The 23,902-nt window shown below is 41.6% G+C and overlaps 1 protein-coding gene across 1 annotated transcript in view; it reads left to right on the top strand.

Annotated features, from left to right (window-relative positions):
* APBB1IP (amyloid beta precursor protein binding family B member 1 interacting protein) overlaps positions 1-23,139 on the top strand; it is a 64,820-nt gene extending 41,681 nt beyond the window's left edge. Inside the window, exons 10-14 of the mRNA XM_065830576.2 lie at positions 1,509-1,619; positions 14,420-14,518; positions 15,480-15,597; positions 19,337-19,434; positions 21,684-23,139. Coding sequence (XP_065686648.1) covers positions 1,509-1,619; positions 14,420-14,518; positions 15,480-15,597; positions 19,337-19,434; positions 21,684-22,211 — 954 coding nt within the window. The 3' untranslated portion in view covers positions 22,212-23,139. The remainder of the gene's footprint in view (positions 1-1,508; positions 1,620-14,419; positions 14,519-15,479; positions 15,598-19,336; positions 19,435-21,683) is intronic.
* Positions 23,140-23,902: the final 763 nt, after the last annotated feature.

A 23,902-nucleotide genomic window follows, 5' to 3' on the forward strand; every position in this document is an offset into this window, starting at 1 on the left:
CTGCTGCAGCTGTTTTGAAATTCATCGTGTAATCATGTTTTCACTTGTTATAAAAAGGCAAAGAAGTCTGGCATACCTTTGGCACTTCATGTTGGCTGTAAAATACATTGCAAATGTGCAAATACAGGGACACATTCAGATAATTTCACGCTCATGTCTTTGGTGGTTTTTGGTGGTTTTTTTTGTTATTGTTAACAAACCAGGCACCAGTCAGCACTGCTGCTGTCTGAATTTCTTTCTTTATCATTACTCCACTTGTATCCCATTCAAAAACATGCTGTTAATGGACAGGGTCACAAAACGACAGAGAGCGTTGCAGATTCAATTTTAAAATATGTTTCTGTTAATTGTGTTGCTCTGTTATGTTAAGATTGCAGAAATACTACCAAGTGCCTTTGTCCCTTGCATAAAAATTTGTTCCTTACTTGGAAGAAAATAACAACTGCATTCATATTGGTCTTAATTGCCATTACCTGGTTCGTAAAGGAAGGGAATAACTCATTGTACTGCATGGATTTCAGCACCTTTAGGAATTTATAGTGTTGGAAAATCCTAGGTCCACACAGTCAATGACAAAGTCCCTGACATCAGCTTCAGAGGAAACAGGGGTGAGAGAGAAGTAATACGGAGTATTTCCTCTGCCCACAAATCTAGCTTGCAAACTCAATTTGTAAATAAACCCAACTCCAGAGCATATCATAATGAAATTTTCAGTAAGAATGAGAACAGCATAGAACTAGCTTATGTAAAAATATGACTCCATTTTTAGGAATAGAGAGGGTTTGTGATTTGGGTTTTTTAAATTTTTTTCACAATTTCCTGATTTCTCAGTTTAGCCAACAGTGACCATGTGACACAGCCATTTTTGCATTTCCACTCAAAGGATTGCAGAAGTTATGTGTTGTATGCGGAATTCTGCACCGAGAAGTGTGCCAGCAACAGAAACCTTGTTACTTCAGCAACATATTATGAACAAGCAAATATTATGATAAACAGAAACGGAACGATGCCACGAAACTTGAGAAAATTCAAAGCAAAATCAATGCAATGTGTGCTTATTTCTTGATGAGAGTTTATGTTTGTTACATGTACCAAAGAAAATCAAGCTCCTGAAGCAATTTAGAAGCCCAAACCTTCTTTCGGCACTCAAAATTGTCAAGGTGTGCTTGCAAGGCCTATTTCTATTTTACTGAAGTTATTTCTTATTATGGTGTTCTATTTGGTCTTACCAGCCGCAAGCCAGAATCTCCACACAAAGCGGTAAAGCACAGCAAAACCAGAACAGCAGCAAAATGCTGCACTGTGTTATATATTATTCCTAATATATACCGACCCTCTTCCAATTGTTAGTTTAAGAATGCACACACTTAAAAATCAGCTTTCTTCAGTCAACTTCATAACAGTTTAAAATGCCTTGGCAGTCATACACCTGAAAAAAGTCCTATTACTGAGTTTCACATTAAAATTCAATTTGTTCTAACAATGATGTGCTTGGTTTTCATTTCTAGACATCCCGGGATCTGGCATGCTTCATTCAGTTTGAGAATATGAATGTTTATTACGGTTCTCAACACAAAGCAAAGTATAAAGCACCTACAGATCACTGCTTTGTCTTAAAGGTAATGTACAAAAAGAACAACTTCTGTAAATGCCATACACAGTTTCTTTTATATGTAAACACGTTTAAGTTTGAAATTTCAAGAGCCCTGATGAGATGGCATACCTCCTTGAAAACCATGTCTGTTTTCTTCTTTGCTTCATTATTGATCAGCAATATACCTTTAGAAGCTTAATTTTAAGGACTGGTAGTCCTATGATATATGTCTACACTGCATCTATAAAGTTTTCTTCAAAACAAGGCTGAATATGCTTCCAGTGACTGGGCACGTCTGATGACTGGCACACATGAGAAGACTGGCAGTTACCAATGTTGACGTGATGAGCACTGTGGACTATATACTAGAAAGTATGTCTACTTTTTATTTGCAGCGTAGTCATACCTGTTCAGTGGTTTGTTGAACTGAGATGCAAAATCTTGCAGGAATAGACAGATGGCATATTTTATTGCACAACTCTTCGTGGCAGGAGGGCAAAAGACTTTGTTCACCCACTCATGAAACTCAGTACTTACTGTTGAACTAGGTATCTCATTGCTGCCTCTCCAGGTAATAGCACTGCAAATAGGCTGGGAATTCTGTGTTCCTCTCAGGAAAGGGAAAGAAGCCCATGCTTTTCATTTAGTTCAGACAGCAGAAATGAAGCTCTGAGGTTGCAGTAATTAAGCCTTTTTTGCTCTCTGTCATTAATACAGATTTTAGAATACAGTGAGATTTGTGTACAAGACAGAAGGTAATCTTGTTGCTGTTTCACTATTTAAAGACCTGCAGTGCAAACAAGGTATTAGAGAACTCAGTATTGTGCCATCTCAGAAAAAAAGTAGAACAAACATTTGTATTAGAGGTCACTTATAACACCACATTTCTGGCTGTAGCTGCACACTTACAGCACTTTTTTATTCAGTTTCAGGATTTTTGAGGATGCTCGAAATATAAGCCCTACTCCAAAAACAAGCCCTAGTGACAGTTTATTAAAAAAAGTCAATTTAAATAGCATCCAGGCAGCTATACATGTAAAAAAGTATGCAACTTTTGGAGCAAAAATTAACGTAAGACCTTGTCTTATTTTCAGGGAAACAGGGTAGTCTAATTTACACATGGCCAAGCAGAAGTGGTTTATAGACTCAGACTTATTTTCTGAAGCAGATGTATCTAATTAACATAGCTGAGCAGTTTTAATACTATGGTTTTCTGCAATCCTTTTTTATAAAACAGGGATGAGCCTTCTGAAATTGACAGGTAAGCTTTATTTCTTAAAAAGACAACGTCAAATGAAAAAAAAAGGAAAAGTGGAGTTGATTTAAAAAATAAGGGGAAATTGTTTTTCTAAACAGATGACTGGTGAGAAGAGTTTCTGACTAATAACAGTTATTCACATTATATTCAGATGAAAATTAAAGCATGATTTTTTAATGTGTATGTAGCAATGTGTTTAACTGTTCACAATGACCAGGAAATCTTTCTGGGCTTATTGCCATATTTTGTGAAAAGAGGTACGCTATAAGGAAGAACTTACACAAAAAAAAAAGTCACCATTCTACTAAAATAGGTGCTTTATTGGATGTTTGGTGTTAGCACTGTACTTTCAACATGAAATGTGAAGAACAAAAGCAAAAGCTCCCTAGACCAAGCTTTATGTGTAATAGGCTTATAAATGCATGAAACCTACTCAGCGAAACTGTTCACTCTGATGCTTCCAAAATGTGTTGTGGTATACTAGAACAAACATTGTATTGATAAGATCATTATATCCAAGTAGTGCTACTTAGCGATGAATAGACTATGATACAGTGGACTGACTCAGTTTCATACTTGACTTCTTTTAACAGTTGTGTCTTGCAGTGACTGCAGTTGGTCAGGAAGGGTGGCCAAGTATTGATATCTTCAAATCTTCTGTTGTTTCAAAAATAGAAGCCTCCCAAATAGGGTGGCTTTCTGAGGGTGAGGCAATGGAGAGTTTCGTATTTGCTATAATTTCTGTACATTAATTTGAATTCTGTAGATACCTTTTTGAAGGCATGTAGCTGAGTTCTGTCATATCCTTCTTTTACCTTTGGAGGTTGGAGCTGAGTATTTAATACATCTTGAGTCCTGTGGGCTGCAGGAAAGAGCAAAGGTAAATGTTGGTCTCTCTGACTGGATGCTTGATGACACAAAAGCGTGTGGACAGGGACACAGAGCCATTTCTTAATCACATTTTGTTCCTATCTGTTTTTATATGGAAGTCTCCCAGAAGAAAATATCTCTCTTGCTGGTACACTTGTCTTGAGATGCCAAAGGAAAACAAACCATCATCCTTGAGATATTTCTCATCCTGCCATATTTTGAGAATAAAGTTCTCGAGATGAAATGATAGTACTTTTGCTGACAGGTGCGGTGAGCAAAAGGCAGTAGATTTAACAGGTAAACATTTATCTTTATTATACTGATAACCTAGTAATTTTGGAGGAATTTGGATGCCCAGCTGAGTCCAAGCCAGATGGAAATATCTCCAGAGCCAAGGCTGCACTGTGTCTTCACAACTCTTCCATTCCCCTGCATGTGTCTCAGTACGGTGAGCTCTGCATAGCTTCTCTTCCAGCTACGTGTTTGTGGCTGCAGGAGACGATTATCTGTCTTTGAAGCTAATGGAAGAAAGTAATTGAAAGTGCAGCAGCCATAGCCCATGCTAGCTGTTCACTGACAATGGCTGTAAACCAAAGGAGCTTTTCACATTTTGGAAAACAGGTTAATCTGCAGCCCTTATTAGCTCCAGCAGGCTGTAATGCCACTTGCAAAGTTTTTGAATAACAGAACACCAATATTTTATTTTTTTAAAGAATTGTTGCTTTTGGAGGACCCCCTTAGGAACTGCTGTCTCAAAACAGTGAGTGGTCACCAGCAAAGTTACTTGCTGTGATGTGTTCCAGATGTAATGAAAGAAAATGCCCAGCTCAGAGGCAAGAGACCAGCTTGTACTTTATAGTGCAGGAGAAATATCTTGCTTCTGTGCTAGCTGGAAAATTGTGATGAATTCAGAACCAGTCATAATTTGCCAGCTTTGAGCATTGAGCTGAAAAAATGTTGTATTTATTTCTGACTGGTTAAGCTAATTGGCATCCTTACTTCAAGAACAGGGGAAATGCCATTTATTCATTCAAATGGCAGCAAATGGCCAGTGAGGTGGGCTGATCTGGAGGTGAATATGGTCTCATGCTTGAAGGAAGCATCCCTTCTTTTCCTCCAGTCCCCATTTGAATGATGAGCCTTCTAAACAAATAACTAGGCTAAACCCATTAACATTTGTGCCTGCCTTCAAAGTTCCTGTCTCATATTAGCAGGGAAAAAATATATTTACTTTTGCCTCTCCCCAACCTTTGTTGTCTTTATGGTGTGCCTTTATGGAGGGAAGAGCCCTCAAGAGATATAAGAACCAACAGAACTTTCCTGACATTTTTACACCTATGTGCCAGGCATCACCAAGAACTTATGGGAAAAAAGAACCCTATATCTAATGTTAATCACGACCTTGGTGGCTTGGTTTTAGCTAGAACAATGACATTTCTCAGCTTGTCTGGCACTGCCCTGAACTATATGGACTTTTGTGTCAAAGTCTCCATGACGTTTCTTTGAATGTTGCTTCTCCTTGATCTCTCTAAATGGGATGTGGGCTTTTTGTGCCGTTTCTTCTCTTGGGCTACAGTCAAGTGAGGGGCTTGCAGAGACAGTGAGCCTTTGCTGCTAGTGCCTGGCCTAGCTAGCGATCCAATCACTGGGAACCAGCAGCTCCCTCTGGCCTGTTTCTTTTTTAATCTAGCTATTTGATTTCAGCTTCAGTGGTCATACCTGGGTTATGTAGCTGATGCTGGCTTGGGTGCTGGTGTTAGTGTAGCAATAACAAGATTGTGCACATCATGAGCGTGTTGCTTTGATACTTGGCGAGAAGCTGGGGTAGGTTTTGCAGCCTGTGATGTTGGAACTGCACCTAGACTGGCTATTTTAAACTAGCTCAAATATAAACATCCGTGGCTGCGGATCCATGCTCGAAGATGTTTCTCTCGCAGCTAGAGAAGCATGGTGTGTTGTGGGTGCTCCTTGCTTATCATTTATTCTCATTACATCAGCACCTCATTGTAAATACTGTAGCTCAGGTCAAAAATGGGGAGTTTTTTGCTTGTTTGTTAACCATCAAGACACTGAGGAGATACTGGGGGAAAGGGTGGTGTGCCAGAAACAGTTCAAAATCACATCACAGTGTCTATCAGCAAAAGAGAGCACTTTGCTGAGCTTACTCAGGAGTTTTCTTTCAGGATGATTCAGGAGACAACTGCAGTAACTGAACAAAGCAGCTGCTTCCTCATATCAGCTCCTCTCAGGCAGCAGAAAAAACAGCTGAGACCAACCAGAAAGAGCAAGGCTGGCTGGTCAGTGTCAGACAGCAGGGTCACCTTTAGCTGTCCCTGCGCAGCAAACCAGAGCTGATGTGGCTGGGACCTGAGGATGAGAGTGCAGCCTGGCACAAAGGCTCCGATGGAGTTGGCTTTCAGGAATCTGTGGGCTTTGGGGCAACTGTAAAGCTTGAAAAACTGTTTTATTTCCCAGTACCTACTTGGTCTGTGCTGAGCTATAACCTTCTTAAATTGAATTGTTCTATACCAGTGCTAAACAAGCCTCTCCCCTGCCAAGAAAGTCCCAAATTTAAAAAACAAAAAACAACACAAAGAACCCTCAACATATTAAAAAAAGAACCTCCACTTTTGGGGCATCCACTCTTGTAAACATGCAGACTCTTCCAGTTTTCTACTCAGTCTGAATGTAATGCTTACAAAAATTTAAAGATCCCACCCTTCACTGACATCAGGTAAAGTAAGTTTTTTCTAAATAGAGATCTGCCTATGTATAAAAGAGGAAAGGGAAAGGGAAAGGGAAAGGAGGAGGGCAGTGCAGCCAAGTGTGAAAGAAGACCCACACTCAAACCTGTGTCTGTCATGGTGAGGTCTGTCCCACTGTTCCAGGCGGAGGTGGGAGAGGGAAGCAGCGCTGCTCTCTGCATTGCCCTGCAAAGAGTGCTGGCCACTCCTGGCAGAGGAAGGGCAGGAGAACAGAAGTCTCTCTCCTTCACAGAAAAAGTAGTTTCACACACCACACACAGCAAGAGTTCAGGTTGGAGTGGTTTGGTTCCTCACAGTCACCTTTGCATTTACAAATGCAAATTTTTATGCATAGATCTTCTCTTTCACCGCTTACTATGTTACATGGGGAATGCTGCGGAAATGGATGAGATCTTTTGTGGTTTATTTCATGTTCCAAAGCTAAGACCCTTCTAAACCAAGAGATTCCACTGTGGAGGAGGGATCTGTTCATCGTACTAGCAACAGCATTAATTGCATTTAGCAGATATTGTGAACATAATGTGGGTTTTTGTGCATTAAGATAGTATATGTGTGTGTGCACATGCGTGCACGCATACCAGTCCAGGAGCTGTTTTTGTCACACCATGTTGAAAAATATTTCAAAGACGACAAATAGCAAGGTAATCTATATGCAAATTTGCTGGTTTAGTCTGATGTGCCTGTGACAAAGAGTGGATTTAATTATAGTTTATTGGTGCTGGTTGTGCTTGAGTAATCTGGAGGTAATGGTGCATAATGCTGAATTAATCTAGGATGAAAAAAATTGGTTTCCTGGGGATAAACTGAGACAAAGGCAAATCATCCTCTATTTCCACAGCTGGGTACATTTTCCCGTGCAATCTAAACAGCTAAGTTTTCCTGGTGTCATTGGGAAACTACAATTTAAAAAAATAATTTCTAATGATCCAAATAATTTTGGAAGTAATTTTTCAAGAACAATAGCTTCTGTTTGTAGCAGTGGCATCATTCTAGCAGGTAATTCAGTATTTAGTCGTTCAGCTCCCAGTTCCCTCCTCCTCACACCCAGTGTGCTCAGTCACAGACTGAGTCATATACATAATGCATTCAACACAATGAAGGTAGAAGGTGAGAATTAGCAGTGTTTGAGATAGAAAATGGTAGGAAAAAGATATAAAACAAATGGCTAGTGCAGGAAACGAGGATAGAAAACTGGACATTTTCTATTTCTTTATTTGACAGATTTGAAAACTGTTGTGGTAGCATGAATGCTTCACATAAATATTTCAGAGTAAAATGCACTGCTGAAAAAGCAAAAACAGAAGTGTTCTTTATTACAAACCATTTCAGATATGTGGGATTACAGGCATATTTATGTGCACACAGTTTTGCAAGATTAGTGCATAAGCAATGGTGAGAACAGAGACAGAGAATGGACAGTGAGAAATGGAACATAATAGCTTTGGAAAATATTATGTGCTGCATAAAGCCATCCTGGTTACAATGGCTATTACATATATTTTTAATGACCTAAAAGTTTTGCCTCAGTCATTAGAGAAATGTAGGTCAAAAGGATAATTTCCTTATAATAGGACAGTTACTGGTTTATCTGTACCGTTCATACCTGTCTTCAAAAGATCAGTTAAGCCTGATCATGTTAATGCAAGGAGTGCATAGCATCAGAATTTGACCACATTTACCAGTAGATGGAAATTTCAAACCACTCCAGTGTGATTTTTGAAAGGTGCTGAGTATTAATTCTACTTGCAGTCATGGAAACCAGAGAGCCTCAGCTTTTTTGAGAAGCAAGCTCACCGTAGCACAAGGTCATCCGTAGAAGATAAGGTATCCAAAACCACTGACCATTTTGTGAAAATTTGGCCTAAAGCCAAAGCTTTTGATCTGAAGTTACTCTCTTTGTGCTTCTGGCTTTTGTTTCTGCCTCAGAGACTGAGCAAGGATGCGTATATTTTAGGGCAAGGAATCCAATGAGATGCCTGAGTAACTTCCATTTACTTTTAATCTTCAGTGTTGGAAGAAGGCAAAGAAAAAGACCATTTTATTGGGATAATTTCTCATTTCATGCACACATGGCCTTTAGTCATTTGTTTTGGCACAAACCATAGAAACTACATCATTTAGTTCCCAGGTTTTCAATGTGTTCTATCTTTTTTTTTCCCCATGGGCAAAGAGCTTTTCATCTGAAAATGTAATTTATGCACAAATATTTTTAATCCTCTCCAGAAGATAAGGTCTTTATATTCAAGTGCTTCTGCGTTCTTTATCTCTAGGCAGTTGATACCTATAGAGGAGACAGTGGGTCAGAGGAGAACATTAGATGCTGTTCCACACCTTTTCAGTGCTTTTCCAGTTGGTACATGGCACACCCTTTTGCAACCTGGCATTTGAGGTGCTCAGGCCTTAATAAGTAGCTGGCCAGGTGTCCAACACTTCCAAAAATTAGGCCTGATGATGCTACTAATTCATCATTATAAAGAGTTTAACATTGACAGAGAAAAAAGGTCACTGTAGTCAAATTATGTTGTATTTTAAAACACCGTATTATTTTTGAAGCGCTATTCCACGGGAAATTTTTTTTCTGTGAGAAAAAATCTGGAGTCCCTGTCTACTTGCATATTACCACTTTTCATTCAAACCATGAATTCTGGGGTAGTTGCTTTTTAAACAGTTTTTTTTCATAATTCATTTTGGTGCTGCATGTTTCAGAGGCAAAGGTGATAAACCTTTCCAGAGGAGATGTTTCCACTTTGCTGTCAGGCGATTTTAGTGACCTTTTCCGGACACGATACGTACCATGTAACAAAATAATTTATCTGTCTCTGTCTGAGACATATAAGCTGTGGCATACTGAAATTAGTGTTACTTTGCTTCAAAATACAGTACTTCTCACATGACTGTCATGATGGATATTGTTATGACCGCTGTTAGTCTCACAGAGAGGTTATTCCAGGGACTATGAATCTAGTTTAGCAAAACCAGACTTGCCTATTGACTACAGCTCCCTACGTCTGTGTGCTGTGCTGAACAAATACCCTGAGACACTGGAGCTGTGAAAGGAGGAAATGGGTTCAAATGGACCTTCACAACAGGTCATTGTTTCCAGGGATTTTCAGCTGTCCAGATTGTTCTCTGAATTGATTATCCTGAGTCAGCATTTTTATGTACTACCTAATAGATTTTGCATGTGACCTGAAGTTTTTAATGGAGAGTCAAGCTTCTAAAGGTCACTGTTGACAGCAGAGACTTCTGCCATTTGTACTGCCAAAGCAATTTCACTGCGGTACACTTCTTCCCCAGTGAGCAAGCTGCTGTGGTGGGGTGGGACAGTTCTTGGCTGAAACATCCCTTCCTATCCAAAGAAGCATGTTCCATGCATCTAAAAACCACAGGAAGCCAAATGCCTCCCTCTGAGCCACTTTCCAATAGTCTTTTACAGGTACAAACCTTCAGCATTAAGCTTGGTGCTGCTGGTGTTTGGTGCCGTGGTCTGGCCTTGCACACAGCTGAGAAGGCAGCCTTGGCATGGGCAGCATGCAGCGGTCCTCCTTAGAGCCAAGCCAAAGCCCAGGAAAGGCAACGGAGATATTTCCAGTCAACCTCAGTGAGCTATGGGTCCAGTACCAAGTTACGTTTTATGTGTCATTGGCAAAGTTACACATAAAAAGAGAGCCAGTGCTGCTGGTGCTTCTCAGAAAGTGAAAGACAACACAGTTCTTAGCTGTTACAACATGAAGTTCCAGGCTGCCAGCATGGCTTTGAGGCATTTAGCCTTCCTACAGAGCTGGGTGTTCAGCAGCTTGCTAGTTTGGACCCTAGTGGAGAAAATACACTTGTGACTGTGCATTTAATCATGGTTGCTGACGGGAGTAATTTAATCAAGGAACTGATTGGGGTAATTTGGAATAGGCCCCTCTGGTGAATGTCAGTAGTTAAGATGAATTGCCCAGTGGAGACAATAGCTAGTAGAGGGTAGGCCATAAATAACTCCCATGTTGTCTGGCACAGGACACCCTGGCCTTGTTCATTGACAGTTTCCTCTCAACTTCTCAGGATGGTGACAACCCCACAGTCTCAAAATATTGACAGATAGGGTAAGCAGTGAGCTGAGACAGCTTGCTGGTGATGCTATGTTATTCAGATCATTGAGGAAAGGGCAGACTGAAGAATTCTGGAATGGCCTTGCAAGGCTGAGGTTCTGGACAGTAAAGTTGTAAAAAATATAGTGTCTAAATATATACACAACAACGTGCATAGGGACAAAAGTGATCAGAACTTCCCCTGTGGAATTTGTAACTTTGAGCAGACCTATACCATTCAGGAGCAAGATGCTCATGTGGTATGTATCTTGATAAAGGTCTGTTTCAGTGCTCAGTAGTGGTCAGATACGTAAATTAAGTATTAGGAATAATTAGGAAGGGCACAGATGATAAAACAGCGAACATTGCCATGCTGTGGCATAAGTCCAGGCTTTCCTCTCACCTCTGCAGTTCTGGTCCTCTCATCTCAAAGAGGATATAATAAAGCTGGAAAAGGATCAAGGGAGGAGCAACAAGGATAAACGAAGGTAAGGAATGACTTTGACTTGAAGAATTACTGCAGAGACTACAAGCCTGTAGGGTGGAGAAGAGACAACTTGCCAGGAATATAATGCAGATCTGCAGGCTCAGGAGTGGCATGGAGAGGTGTGGATAGGGGTCAACCATTCAGTGTCTCTTCCAAAACAAGTACATTAAACCACACTAGTAGCAGTCAGGTTCAGAGCAAAAAGGAGGTGGTTCATAATAGAGTGTGTACCAAATCTGGGAAGATTGTTGCTAAAAGATGTTGTGGATGCCAGAACTCTCTCTGGGCCAAATAAAAAGCTGAAAAAGTACCTGGCGGAGAAATCCATTGAAGAACCTAAATATGAAGAAACCCCATCCAGCTCAGAAAATCCCCTGACCTGAAAATAGCTACAGACAGGGAGAGTGCAGAGGGGGAAGTATCAAAGGGAAGTATCTTACATGCTTGTCTGGTTCTTTCTCCTCCCTCAGTATCCATTTGTGGCCACTGTCAAAGGTGGGACACCGGGTTCAGGGACCTTTGATCTGACACAGTACAGGTGTTCTTGTGAAACTGGTGTTTCTGTAGGCTGCCCAAGAGCAGAGGTCTGCAGCTGCCCCTCTGAGCTCCCTGCAGCAGATCCTTGTGGCAGGGCTGTGTCTACGTGCGGCGCCATTACCTGGCTTGCTCTATGCCGCGTCCTACTCGGCCTTGTTTATACAGTGCGCACTTCTGTCCAAATGTTTACATAGATTATCTGTTAAATTCTAGGATTTTTTTTCTTGTAATAAAAAACTGTTGGTAGGTGTTGAGTTTGAAAATGAGTGGAGATTCGTAGACCCATTGGACTTAGTCGTCATGAAAAAGGAGGGGATTTTTTTCTCTTTGTTTTTGAAAGCTTTGGGTGCCACCTGCTGGGTTCTGTAAGACCTTACACATAGGAGTGAAATTGCTCATTCCTGGTTGAAAAGTGCTTGAAGAATTTAATTTACTCAGGGTTGCAGTGCTTTTGTTTGCATCTCCTGGTTCTCTTGGCTCCATTGGTGATAACGTAACGCAGGTCTGTGGGCTGGGCTGGGCCATGCAGAGAAGTGCCTGCTTATGGTTTCCTTTCAGTGATACCATTCAGACTGAATTCTCTACTGGTTTTCACTGTGTTTAGTCACATAATGGAGAAAGGGTGGAAGGGAAGGGCTGTCTGGCATTGTGTCCTGGCCACATATTGCAGTAACGGAGCCCACTGTGAGCAGTGTTCAGGCTGGCCAAGGATGCAGGAGACCAGGACAGGGACAGGCAGGCACTGAGGAACTGGAGGAGGCTGTTCATCCAGGCACCCTGGTCACTGCCACTGTGTGACATGTGACACAGGTGTACAGCAGCAAGGTATGGCTCTGTATGTAGAACTGTATGAAGGGGTGGTGTGTGGGTGTTCCAGGTGGGTGAGGCACAGCACCATCGGATGGACATGGCATCTGTTCCACATTTCAGGCACCTGGTGACAGTGAGCTGGCATCTCTGGGCTTGCAGTGTGAGATGTCCCTAGCTCTCACCTTAGGTACCAATACGGTAGCCCTGGGCCCTTCCGGAGGGCTGGAGCAGACTTTGCATGTTCACGGCCCAGGGGAGATGGCCAGCTCTGTGCTTGCGGAAGAATGGTGAACAGTATGGCTCCTTCAAACACGCTGCTGCAACCCAGTTACCCACAGCACTGCCTTGGGACACGTCTGTCACTCGAGAGTAATATACATTTGCTTTTTTCTTCCCCATGGTTATGTCCCTGGTGTGTTCACTGTCACTTTGTAATTTGATGGCACGGGGCTCTGGCAGCAATACTGGCTTGAATGATCCTGTTCTCCCATCCATCCCTTGCTACTTGTTCTCTCCCCAAGCCACAGCGCCCCTTGTCTCCATCCTGTATATAGGGCTGCGCTGTACACTGCTGGGTTTAAAAAAATTAAACCAAAGCTACAGCATGATTAAATGGGTTATATTTAACCCAGACCTGTTCCCTTTTTCAAATCACAGTGTGGCCTCATAAACAGTTGGGTCAGCACAAGCAAGGGAAGCCTGGTGTCTACAGCACTGAGGGGGAGCAGGGACACAGGGCTGAGGAGCGAGACCTCTGTGTTCAGCTCTGCTGTTGAGCCCCTGGCTCAGCCGGCTGTGGTCAGGGTTTGTCCCAGCCAGCAGCGGGTGTCTGCGAGGAGACATCTGGCACCCATCTCAGCCCTGGGCTGTGGGGGATCCTGCTGCAACCCCACACCCAGCACTGCTCTGCTCTGGGGGCTTAACGAACCTTAGAAAACCAGGGTCCTTGCTGCTAGGTGGAGGTATGCTTTGAATTTTCTACTGTGCAGGCTGAAAAGAGAGTGCTTTGGCAATATCCCTGGAAAATATTTGGCTGTATTCACAATATTTCACTAATGGTGCACCTATAGTTTATACAAAGAGAAATGAACATATAAATGGGAGATAATGGACCCTTTTCCTTCGGTTTCATTCTTTTCCTTGTTTATCAAGAGATGGCAGTATATTATTCCATCCAAGTGACTGAAGTCTCTGCTGTAACAGGGGAACTAAATTCCTCCAGAGTCCTAGAGAGGGTGTTCAGTCTCAGGCAAGCACACAACCTGGCATTTTGGTGATCTTTGAGTTGTACTGGTACGGCACCACATGCCACTACGATGTTGATCAGTTAGGGGAAGAGACCCCAAATTTTGTCCAAAAAAAAATTTTAAAAGGTTTAAAAATTGTAAAGGTTTCTGGTACAAACCAAATGAAAAAGATTGCTTCTGATGGTGTTACATTTTGAATGATCCTTTGTCTAGAACATACGTCAGCTTTACGTAACTGTTGGCAAACAAAAGCAAGCGTAAAGCAGAATAAAAATCTATAGGAAGAAAGCTAGAACTCAGTTAGAAGGAAAAATCTCTTTCAGCTGGGAGTTTATGCTTAAAAAAATGTAACATACTCTTTGAAAACTAATTATGGTCAGTGTTCAGTCTGGATGCCTTACATATGGCAAACCACATTGAGAAGCAGACTTCCAGTGTTTATACATGGAGTGTTAGACCTTGAACCACAGTGTCTGTAGACTGCATTGAACTCTAGATCACTATTAGACTTCTGTAGCCCTTGAACTCGTATTACAGTGCATTAAAATTATTTCAAGCAAATGTTGCCCGTGGCAACTCATATATAGTTCATGATCACCATCTTTTTTTTATATTTTCTTATAGTCTGTTTTTGCTTCTTTATTTTTAATCATCTTGGTGTTAACATGATGCCTATAGGCAGTGTTCTCACCAAGGTCACTTACAGTGTCTTCACACTTTTGTATAGTGATTTGATTTCTGTGTTTGTCTTATTTTATGAATTAATGTCTTTCAGCACCCCCAGATTCAAAAGGAGTCACAATATATCAAGTACTTATGCTGTGATGATCAAGCAACCCTGCATCGATGGGTAACAGGAATAAGAATTGCCAAGGTGAAATTAAAAGTAAATTTAGTTAAATATGTTTTCTGAAAAATCTTGTCTTGCTCAGGTTACTGACTGTTATCACCTCAACTGGAAATATTGTGACAAGAATGGACATTCATGCTAATCTTACCTTAGAAAGAAAGAGCAGAAGGGCATGACCAGGATGGTTTTTCTGAATATTCCTATTCCCTGTTTATCAGCGTTTTTCTCATTAACACAGGGGTTGAATTCTGTAGCTATAAAACTCATGTAGTCATGAAACTTACTCCAGTTATCTGGCACAATAATAATACACTGTGGTTAAAAATGTGCAATCTCTGGTCAGTACAGCTGTGACATTTTTCAGACAGTTCTGCCCAAATTTTCTGCATCACCCTCTTCAAAAATATCCTAATTCACAGACCATTTTGGTTTGCACAAAACATAAAGGGAGATGGATTCATACAAAGCCCAGTATGCTGGCTATGCAGACCTGCTCCTGTTAGGTATTCTTTTCTGCCAGTTCTGCTGCAGGACAACTTCCAACAAAAGTATGGGGTGAATATGAAATTATTTTGTGTGTTACGCTGGCAGAGCTGTTTGCTCTACAGCCCAGGATTCAATGTCCCAAGTCTCCAGTCTGAAAATGTCATACTTGGAAAGCACTGGAAAAAGAGATGTATTGAGAATAGTTGGTTTTTAAGAAAAGTTTCAAGATGTTTACAGATACTGAAATGAATGTAAAGGGTGAGAACGGTATCAGCAGGGCTGTGTTTGGTCATGGCGATTCATTTTTTATAGTGCTATTACAGAGATGCTTTCAACCTGGTCTTATACAGAAACAGACACACCACTTGTAGAAAACTACTTTTTAACAAAATTGGCTAGGAAGGAATGGGGTCAGAAAAGTTGTCCAAGAGCAAAATGAGTTCTTGGCATGTTTAAAGCTTAACACCATGCTTATTGTATTGTTTTGATTGTTTTGCAGTATGGCAAGACGCTATATGATAACTACAAATGTGCGGTGAAGAAAGCTGGCTTGTCCTCTCGATGGGCAAATCAAGGGACGGTGGAACCAGCTGCCCCTGCAGAATCCCTATCAGCAGGTACTGATGGTGTCACAGCAGTTGAAATCACATTTATTGCCCACTTCTGTCATCATCGGTGTTGCACAGTCTTTGTTCAGAAAACTATCTCATTGATTCAGCAAGATAATATCTCATTCTAGACAGCTCAGTGCAGCTCTGACCTATAACCAAGATAACAGCAGAGCTCTCACTTTAATGTTAGAACTTGAAGAACACAAAGACAGCCCACCAAATGTCAGTTTAAACCTGCATTTTTCTGCATTTTTCTGTTGGCATCTGAATATAAATCCTTTACCCTCCCTCTGTGTTTTATGGACTGATGGTCCATGTCTTGAAGTTCTCTATTGGCTGTATTGGTGCTTTCCTTCCAACGAGTAAAAGGGATGAGTGGGATATTCTGAGAATGATCATTTCAGAAAGAGATTATGGTAGGGTGAGCCACTCTTTTTCCTAGCCTTTCACTCATTTGCATAACAATGTGGGTGTTAGGAGAAGGACATGGAGGAAGAAAGGATTAGGTTACTCCCTACTTTTCCAGTAGCTTCATCACACTGCTGTTACCTATGTTATCATTGTATGGATACAACAGTGCATGATACCAGATGTCACTTACATGATTGCTTTTAGTTTTTATGCACAAGATATGTTTTATTTATTAGGAAGGATGATGGCCAAGTATTTACTGTCACAGGACAGGCAAAGTAAAAATCAGTGTTGGCAGTTAATGTTCTGACTTGTCATGTAGACAACTCAAAATCGTCCAAACACTTCTCCAGGGGCTTCATTTTGCCTTTTCTCACTACACATGACAAGAAGGGTGTCTCTGCTATTCCTCTGAGTCAAATCATGGTAATAAATGCACATTTGGGATGTGGAGACCCAGTAACAGTTTTTTGAGATCACGGGATTTTCTGATGGTTGGGTGTGGGGGTACTTTAGGAAGAGTGGATGGGACAGTTGTGGAGCATTTCGTGTTCTGGTGTTGATGGCAGTAGGTGCTGCAGCCTGTACTGGACACGGGCAGGATCGAGGCCTTATGAAGTATATATATACATCTGTATAACTTTAGCTGCTGCCTAGAATCCAGGAACACTGCATGTGATCATAAAATATACTGTTAACCTTGACTAATGGAGCCCATTAAATGGTTAAGTAGCTTGGAAAGATTTTAGTCATGTGTTTTGTCTCTATAGAAATATCTCTGAAGGATCATTAGCATTCTAATTGAGGCAAGTCACTGTGATTTCTGCTGTCTCACAGTTGTCATTACTGCCCTGTTGATACAGGTTTTATAACCCCAGGTTTTATAACCTGGGGCTCGACTATAATGCTATAACCTGAACCGCCTGACTGTAAACAGTTCTTGGCTCACGCTTTGGAAATGGAACAAAGCATGTTTTCTTCAGTTCTGTTTTCAAAAGGCCATGTAGCCATTGGTATGGGCTGATTTCAGCATAGGCTAAAATCTGGGGCAGCCAAAAGCTGGAGGAGGCAGGTGTAAGTTCTGCTCTCGCATCTCCTATTGCCTTCGTTCCCTGGCCATGCTGCTGCAGCCAGGATTTGTGTGTTCGCCCCTAGCCCAAACTGTATCTTGTTTGTCTCTCTGCCTCACTGTGTCACTGAAAAAACAGTGTTATGTTGTATGCCAGCACAATATCGTGGTGTTTGAAAGATGAAGGATATTGCTTTATTCAGATGTTCTGTATCACTACAAGGCTCAATATTTTGCATTATGTTTTGGGTATGTATATTTTGCATTCTATTTGGACTTTATTTTTCCTTAAAACAAATATTAATTCAACGTACATTTTTGAGAAATTGACTTGCAACGAATACTGTAACATTTAAATTAAAAATAAATCTTGAGAATAGAATGCATGAACTTGGATATTGGATTGACTGGGAGTCCTTTAGCTGGCTGACTTTGTGTAAAGCGTATGTGCAGGTGCGTGGCAGGAGTTGATACATCAAATGTTGCTTTCAAGTCTTGCACAGTTTATGAAACTGAAGACAACAGATTACAATTTAGCCATGTCCCAACTTCCTGGTATATCATATTTGCCAAGTAGAACACTATACCCAGCCCTATATAGAGTGGATCTCTCTCTGATCTCTTTCATTTGGTTAAATCTCAGCAAGACTGAGGGCAGCAAAGTCTTTGAGCAGTGTGAAGCGCAAACTCCTGCTCTGCTCTGGAGGGCACGGTCACAGAACCCAGGGATTTACGTCTCTCTCTGATGAGCACTTACAGCAACAAGACTGGTTTTGTTCTTTATTGGACTTCTATGTTAGTCCTTCAACAAACACAGGCTGTAGTTTGAATGATCAAAATGGTACTTTGGATTAAATATGCCGAACAACATGCAGGCAGAGGCATAAAACACAAGGACTTCAGACCACCTTCTGTTATCCCTTTAAGCCTAAATAGTCCTAGTATATTCAGTACACCACAGAGTTTGTCTTACTTCTCTGTCAAGTGTGTGATTTGCCAGCATGGCAATTAAAATAATTTATTCTATTTATTATAGTAATGAAACCGTTTTGCTAATCAGAAAAGTACATGTTGAGATTAAAACCATCATTGTGCTTAGACTTACATTCTAGACAGCTAAGGGCTCACTAGCATCCAAGAAGTACATGAGTGGAACTTTACTGGATCTCAGAACTGTAAATTATAGGAGAGCTAAGGCAGTCATTAACGTTTACAAGTTATGTATCTAGGCACCAAACTCTGTTATCCTTTGCTATTATCCTTTGACATGTGCAGCTTCCAAAAACCCCAGACTAAACTGGAGAGTTTCTTTAATCCTCATCAGACTGTACAGGGGCTGTGGATTTTTTCCAAATTAAACCCACAAATTTGTTCTTCGGTCTCACATTCATTTACTCCATTTGCAGTACTGGGTTATTTATGTATATCTATCACAAACACAGTAATGGGGGGCAAACATTTTGCAGAGCTTTAACTTAGTCAGCCAGCAGATCTAGACTAATCTGAGAACACAGCGAGGTTCACAAATCTTCCAGAGTTTCAGGTAGAGGGAGAAGTTTCCGAGCTCTTAGCTCATTTACCAAGGAAAATGGATCAGCCTGCCTGTAGGATTCCAAACCTTCAGCTCTCGTGACTGTTACTGATATGAAACTATAGTGCTTTTAGTCTTTAGGCTAAAGGAAAAAACATGCAATAAGACTGAGAATGTAGTAATATTACAGCACACTACAGACTTCAAAACGCTATTATGAAAGACGGGTATTTAACTAGAATGCCAGAGGGTTGGCTTAACTATGCCAGTTTGACTTCTGCTTCGCTCCCCATCTTTATTCCCTTGTCAGCCTTTATGGTTGTCTTCTGTAATCACCATTTCCAACAGTCAGAAGAAAAAGCTCTTCATTTGTCAACACCTTTACACACTCTGATCATTTCCGTCTTTTGTCTTCATAATTCTGCCACTTGCTCTACCTGTAGGATTGTCAGCTACGACCATGGAAGCATGTGGACAGGTATTAGTTGTAATGTAAGGTATTATGTTTATTGTCCTTATGTAATGAACTGAATATGAAAAGTCACAAAATAAACCTGAAGTAGAGGACAGACATCCTCATGGATTTTACTGAATTTTGTATAAAACCTGTAACGAGTGGTTCCTTGCTGGAAGTTGCAAAGACGTTTTCATAGTCTTAGTTTATTATTCCCTGATCTGGTTAAGATGATGAAACTGTAACACTCTTTTCCTTCTGTATCCTCCCCTTGTCACAGGTGCTGTTCAAGCAAATGGACAGATTCCCCAAATTATTCGTCGTTCCAGTACAGAGTTTCCAGAGACTCAGAAGAAAGCGGATACATCGGAGGCACAGGTCAGCAGTTACTACCAATTCACTGGCTAAACGTTACCTGTGAACCAGTTCTCCAAGTTTGTTTTTCTTCACCCGCTGTCTTGTCCCAAGTCCCAGTGTGCTGTTGTGACAAGCATTTGTCTCCTGGGCAAAGGGGCTGGTTCCTCACTGTCCCTCCTCATGCTTTACACACTGCCAACAGTGCCTGTGGCACAGAAGCGCAGGGGTGTAGGCACAGCCACCTGCCACTTCTCTTCTTCAGAACAAATAGGTGTGAGTTCATGTAGCAGAAATAGGAATGTGCCTATGGGGACAGTCTCAAAGAGTCTGTGCTGCCAGAGCCTCAGGGATGTTTTCTGTCTCTTGCCTTAGTAACACAAAGGATACAGTAGTGTTTTTGGCAGGGAACACTCTGCACAGCTGAAGATGAGTGTGTAAGTAGAAGTGTGAAGAAGGGAAAATAGTAAATGTTTTTATTAGGCTCTAAATCCATTCCTTGGTTTCAGCTTCAAATTTTGTCTTCTTGCTCCATCTCTGGCTGTAAAAATATCACTAGGGTACAGTGTGAGGACTTAAAAACATCCTACAGAAAAAAAAAAAAAAAAAAACCAAAACCAAACAACCACCAAACCTGCATTTTTTTGTAGTTCACTATTCAATCCCTCCATCACACATAAAGTGCACAGGACAAGTGCAATGAAATTCCTAGAACTTTTCTGTCACCCGCATTACGTGTCCTATGCTGCTTCTTCATGACTTTGAGTTCCTTCTTTAAAAAGATGTTTCTCTATTCTGAACCTCACTTCCTCTGGAATAGATCACGTTCTCAGAACTCAGGCAGTGGTTCCCTCTGCATATATCTCATTTACTTCCATTTTTGTAGGCAAGGAGAGGGCAGCATGCTACACTTGGCTAATGCCAGAATTAGTACTGCTGACGGCAGGGTTGCAGAGCGCTTTTCTCTAGCAGAAGCAAACATGTTGCTGCCTTCATCACACAGCTTCTACAAGCCTGGGACCAAAGGATCAGGGTGCACTGTACTACAGTTCAGAGCACTAAGCTCGCTGGATCTAAACTGATAGTTTAGCATAGCTAGAAATGAATGTGTTACAAAGCTTTGTTTTCAGGAGAGCAGATTTCTCCCCAGGTTTACAAGAATAGGTAGCATGTTTGTGTAGTAACTGTCAACAGCTAACAGCTGCTACCCAAAAAAACCCCAGCAAATTATGTTCAGAATGTTGATTAGCAAACACAATTTAAAAGAAAAGCCACGTAAAAACTTGTCAAAATAAACATCGCCATAATGAACTGCTACCGTACATTTTATTTTTCTTAACTTGGATGAGGGATGCTTTGATTCATTTTTCCTTCAGCAAAGTTGTCAGAGGCTTTGAACATCTCGTGACCTTGCGAACATGGCTGGACTTCGTGGCTTCAAGGACCTGTTGGTTCAGAAGTGGGAGAGGTGTGTGCATGTGCCTTGCCCAGAAGGCAGAAGGCACCCTTCCCCATGCTTAGCAGTGGCCCTTGCCAGGTCACCGGTGGAAGATCTTTCCCCTGCTGTACCCCCAACAGAACTGGGACAGACGCTTTCCCAAGCGCCTCCCTTCCCAGCACTTTGCAGTGGGCCCAGGGCACTGCCCTGCGGGGGTGTGGATGTCACACGGTGCTGCAGAGCCACAGGCACCGTGAAACCAAACACAGAACTGAAGTCCCCAAATAGCTCCACCTTTTGCTCAGTTCACTGCTGTTGTGCCTAATTTGTTTGGCACAGATAGGTGCCTTCATTATTTTAGCTTTATCCAGAAATCCATCAGTCACAGCTAGTGGGGCTGGGAGCCAAAACTATACCTGCTTTGTATGTCCTCATATATTTTTCATTTTTTTTGGATGTAAAAACACACCACAATTTTTGGTTTTTTAAGTCATGTTCTCAAGGAATTAGCAGCAGGGTGGAATATCAAGGAAGTATCTTTCTATGTCTTACTAACTGCAGTTCTTTGACAGTATTCATAGTGCTTCTTTGAGTGCTGTCCTCAGAAAATGAGTGCGTTAAGATTTCAAAGGGGAGATTCCCACTGTCAGAGCTCTGTGGGCAGCTCCAGAAAAAAAACCAAAATACTATTTGCACTCTTCAGGCAAAATGTACTCCATTTCACTGCACTCTTCTCATGTATTTTCAAATTTTTTTCTGCTGTTCTTAGGCAGTGGCATTAGTTTGCACATGCACTGACTGTATCTCATCCTTTTATTCCTTCCGCTTATTAAAGGCCAAGCCAAATAACGTCAGTGCGCCTGCCCTGGCACAGCCAGCGATGAGGCCACAGAAATACCAGACTAAGAGGAACTCACTGCTGCCTCCTCCTCCACCCGAAAGGCGGTCATCTGCGATTTCTGTTTCACCCATCCTACCCTCCAAAGTCAAACGAGACAGTGGAGATTTCCTAACAGACCCAGACAGCTTTCCAGCACCACCACCTACGCTGATGATCGATTTTCCACCACCACCATCTGATTTCTCTGAACCTCCTCCTGATTTTGTGCCTCCGCCACCGCCAGCCTCCAGCAGCACTAATGGAGACCTGCCATCACCCCCTCCACCTCCACCTGTCGCCATTAAGCCACCACCTCTGACAAAGAAACCTGTGCCACTTCCTTCAAAAAGGCCAGAAAACACAGGACAAGCTGGAGAGCCACGGTCAGCTGGGCCACCCCCACCTGGGGGTGGAGGCAGGCAAGCAGATTTCATGTCTGACCTGATGAAAGCTCTTGAGAAGAAAAGGGGCAGCACCTCCTGAACTCTGGGACCAGGTGAACTTCAAGCCATAGCTGGTTTTGTGAGGCATCATGGAAGGTCGTGCTGTTGTGTTGTTTTTAACTCTTTTAGAGTTCCTCCTGGGGGTCTCAACAAGTAAGGTGGGGTGCCCTCTGTCCCCCACTTTGTTCCTATAACCTGCTGCTTCCCCCCCCCTCAATTAACAATCATCTCAGCATCAGCTCAAGGTAAGAACTGGCTGCAAGGTCTTGTTTCACTGCATCAGGCCAGCAGAGGTGGTGGAGCAGCACTCGCAGAGCCGGCCAGCCAGTGAAACGCATATTCTGTGCTGCCCCTCCGGTAGAACTGGAGCTGAAGGAAAAAATACAAAAATGTCCTCATGCAAATTTTGAGAAGTGGGAAGACCCCTTTTCACAGAATTCCTCTTACAGGTTCTTTATCAGAAAACCCCCAGTTGGTGTGTGTTTGTGTGTGTGTGTGTTTCAATAAAAAGACCCCAGTTTTTTTTTCAAAAATAGTCTGTCTTAACCAGTAAAAACTCACCTAGATTATTCTGAGATACAAAGCAGGGCTGTGGCCATTTCCAGATAGTGTCACTAAATGTTACACGCTCCTGCTTCCGTCTGCAGCTCCAGTCATACCTGTCAGCACTCACAGTTGCTGGCTTTTAATCTTGTTTATTTAGTTAATCTCAGACAAAGAAAAATTTTTATTTCCAAATCTTCTATGCTTCCCTTGGTAAACAGGGATTTTTTTTTTTTCCTGCTGGTTAACATTTGTCTTCAAACCATACCTAGAAATAGCCTGTCTTCTGGAAGATTCTGTAATTATCTTGTACCTGATATGTCTCCTCTTACATTTTTTTTCATTTGTTCTCCCATTTTAATTCTCCGTTGTTCATTTAGGCAACATTCATTATGAGTTCTCAAATAAAAATAGCTTCTATTCTATATCTGCACGAAGTGTCATAGTTAATCAGCAGACATTTTACTGGCAATTGGTACCACTTAAAATATTTTAAAAGTTTTTGCCTCTCGCTTCTGTTATTTTTATTTCTTCAAGTCTTCGCCTCTTCTCATGCACATGCTCTTCTAAGATACCATAAATAATAGATTTCTGTATTTTGCAATACAAAAAGCATAAACAGTGAAGTGTGTGGTCTACATAAATAAATACATTAAGTAGCTGACAGAGCAGGGGGCCAGAGAGCTGCTGTTTGTCAAAATGGAGCCCTGGGTCCAGAAGCGGTAGTGGGAGGCAAGAATGACACAGCCTGGGGAAATTTTGGGTCATCTCTAGTCCTATTTTTGGCTTAAAGATGGTTTGTCAATTGTCACGTACCTGCAAAACAGCCTAGCAGAGATATGAAGGCTATAACCATGTCTCTATGAAGTGCCTTTCCTTTTGAAATTATTTCCTTATTTTTTAAGGTGAAAACACTAATGACATTATGAACCACATGCGTTTTTTCCTGCCACTGAAATAGTTTTGCTTTAAACACTAGTAAAGCCCACGGCTGTGTCACCTCTGGTGGAAGAAGTGGCTGCTCGAGACAGAGCAATAAACACATCTGTATTTGGGCAAAGGTGGTTGTAGTTAATATTCCTCCCTGCTTTTGAACTTGAAAAAAAACTGTAACAGCATTTTAATTACAAAGTTTACAAGATTGTATGTGTGAGACATGCCAAGAGCAAGATGTGCATAAGCCCCTAC

The sequence above is a fragment of the Patagioenas fasciata genome, chromosome 2, assembly GCF_037038585.1.
Source record: "Patagioenas fasciata isolate bPatFas1 chromosome 2, bPatFas1.hap1, whole genome shotgun sequence".
NCBI lineage: Eukaryota > Metazoa > Chordata > Aves > Columbiformes > Columbidae > Patagioenas > Patagioenas fasciata.